Source organism: Penaeus chinensis, chromosome 19 (assembly GCF_019202785.1).
Source record: "Penaeus chinensis breed Huanghai No. 1 chromosome 19, ASM1920278v2, whole genome shotgun sequence".
Classification (NCBI taxonomy): domain Eukaryota; kingdom Metazoa; phylum Arthropoda; class Malacostraca; order Decapoda; family Penaeidae; genus Penaeus; species Penaeus chinensis.
In genome coordinates this window covers 17,877,528-17,880,027 of record NC_061837.1, presented here as the reverse complement: position 1 = coordinate 17,880,027, position 2,500 = coordinate 17,877,528, and the positions used below count along the sequence as shown (strand labels likewise).

Sequence of the window (2,500 nt, the reverse complement as noted above, 5' to 3'; positions counted from 1 at the left end):
GAATAGAATTGAGAGGTGAAACAGGGATAAAGAGGGAATTAAAGAGGAAGAATAATGATGGGAGGTGAAATAGGAATAAAGAAGGAAGAAAAGAAGAAGAATAAAAGTGGGAGATGAATGAAAGAAGGCGATGGTTGGAAAGATAAATGGAAGACGTGAACAGGTGAAAAAAAGAGAGAAGGAAACGGAGAATGAGAGAAGAGAAGTAAATAAGAGAGGGGGAGAGAGATGAAAGGCAAGAGAAGGACGAAAAAAGGAAGAAGACATGAGAGAAGGGATGATGATGGAAGGGGAAAAGGAAGGGCGAAAGAGGGAACGCGATAAAACCGGAAAGAAAAATGAGAGATGCAAAGAAAGAGAAAAAAAGCAGAAGAGATAACAAGAGAGGATTAAGAAGAGAAAGATTGAAGGGAAAAGACACAAAATAAGAGATAAAAAGAAAGATCCAGAAAACGAAAAACAAATTGGAAAGAAAAGAGGAGGATTAAAGATAAGAGAGAGAGAAAGAAAAAATGAAGGAAAAAGGACGTTAGATTAGAAGGGAGAAAGGAACGAGGGAACGAAGGAAATAGATGAATTCAAAGAAGAAAATACAAAAAGATGAGAGAAAGCAGATAAAGAAAGAAGAAATGAAAGGCAAATTAAAGAAATCAACGAAGAAAAAAAGATAAAAGAAAAAGGAAAAAAATGAGGAAGATGGACTAACGAAGAGATGGAAAGAAAAAGAGACAAAGAAAAGAGAGAAAATGGAAAAAAAAAACGTTTTATTCGTTCCACATCCATTTCCATTCATAAATCCAAGAAAATGACACACCTGAATGATAAAAACAAAAACAAACAAACAAGGATGAGACATCCACATTCACCGGAAATAAGATTCGGAAAAAAAACGAACAAAGAAACCGAATAATAAAACAGAACAGAACAACAAGAGAAGTGATATTAAAGGATACTATCGAAGGATTATGAAAAACTGCACATCGTTAACGAGATGATTAAGAATAATGGAATCATTTCGTTATAGCTGTTGGTTAAACATGAGAATATAAGCGTTTGTATGTCTCTATATGCGTGCGAGTGTGTGTGAGTGCGTGTGCGTGTGCGTGTGTGTGTGTGTGTGTGTGTGTGTGTGTGTGTGTGTGTGTGTGTGTGTGTGTTTGTGTATGTGAGAGAAAGAGAGAGAGAGAGAGGGAGAGAGAGAGAGAGAGAGAGAGAGAGAGAAAGAGAAAGAGAGAGAGATTATATTTGTATGACTTGCACGTGTCTGTGTTTGGATGCATGTGTGTTTGTATATCTGTGTGTGTGTGAGAGTGTGTGTACATTTCTGTACGATTTTTGCGCTCGAATTCCTATACATTTTTCCCAAGGCATATTCAACGTTTTCGAACAGGCCTTTAAAGATAAAAATGTCAATAATTTTTTTGTGAAGGAGAGATAACAGGTGTGGCGAACTAACTAAGCTATCATCAGAGCGAAAGCGATGAAAGAGGAAGAAGGAGGAAGAGAGGGGGAGACGAGGAGAAGCGAAAAAGGTAGGAGAGATAGATAGATAAATAGATAAATGGAGAGAAGGGGGTGAGATTGGCATGGATGAGAAGGGAGTTAAATAGATAGATATATAGATAGATAAGTAGACAGATAGATACATAGAGAAGGAGAGAGAGAGAGAGAGAGAGAGAGAGAGAGAGAGAGAGAGAGAGAGAGAGAGAGAGAGAGAGAGAGAGAGAGGGAAAGTGAGAGAGAGGGAGAGAGATAGAGAGAGAGAGAGAGAGAGAGAGAGAGAGAGAGCGAGAGAGAGGGAGAGAGATAGAGAAAGTGAGATAAAGAGAAAAAGAGAGAAAGATAAAGACAAATGAAAGAGAGAAAGAGAATAAGAGAGAAAGAGAAAGATAGTGAAAACAAATTATTATTATTATTATTATTATTATTATTATTATTATTATTATTATTATTATTATTATTATTATCATTATTATTATAATCATTATTATTATAATTATTATTATAATCATTATTATTATAATTATTATTATAATCATTATTATTATAATTATTATTATAATCATTATTATTATCATTATTATTATAATCATTATTATTATCATTATTATTATAATCATTATTATTATCATTATTATAATTTCAAAAGATATTAGTACAAATAACATTAATGATAACAATAATAGTGAAAGCATTGATCATAATTGCAATAATGATAGCGATGATACTGATAATAAGATTATAAGAGTTATAACAATAAAGGTGATAATTATGATAATAGAAATAACAAAAACGATAATAAGAATTAATAAAAATCATAATGATGATAATATAATTAATGCTGATAATAATGATGTAAGCAATAGTAATGATAATGACAGAGGTAATAATGATAATGATTATAATAATGAAAATAATAATGATAATTATAAAAATAATAATAATGATAATAATAATAATATTTATAATAATAATAATATGATCATGATAATAATGATAA

General features: G+C 31.5%; 1 protein-coding gene across 1 annotated transcript in view; it reads right to left on the bottom strand.

The window, feature by feature from the left end:
* Window positions 1-1,018: 1,018 nt before the first annotated feature.
* LOC125034936 overlaps window positions 1,019-2,500 on the bottom strand; it is a 16,222-nt gene continuing 14,740 nt past the window's right edge. Inside the window, exon 4 of the mRNA XM_047626983.1 lies at window positions 1,019-1,024. Within this exon, the coding sequence (XP_047482939.1) occupies window positions 1,019-1,024 (6 nt within the window). The remainder of the gene's footprint in view (window positions 1,025-2,500) is intronic.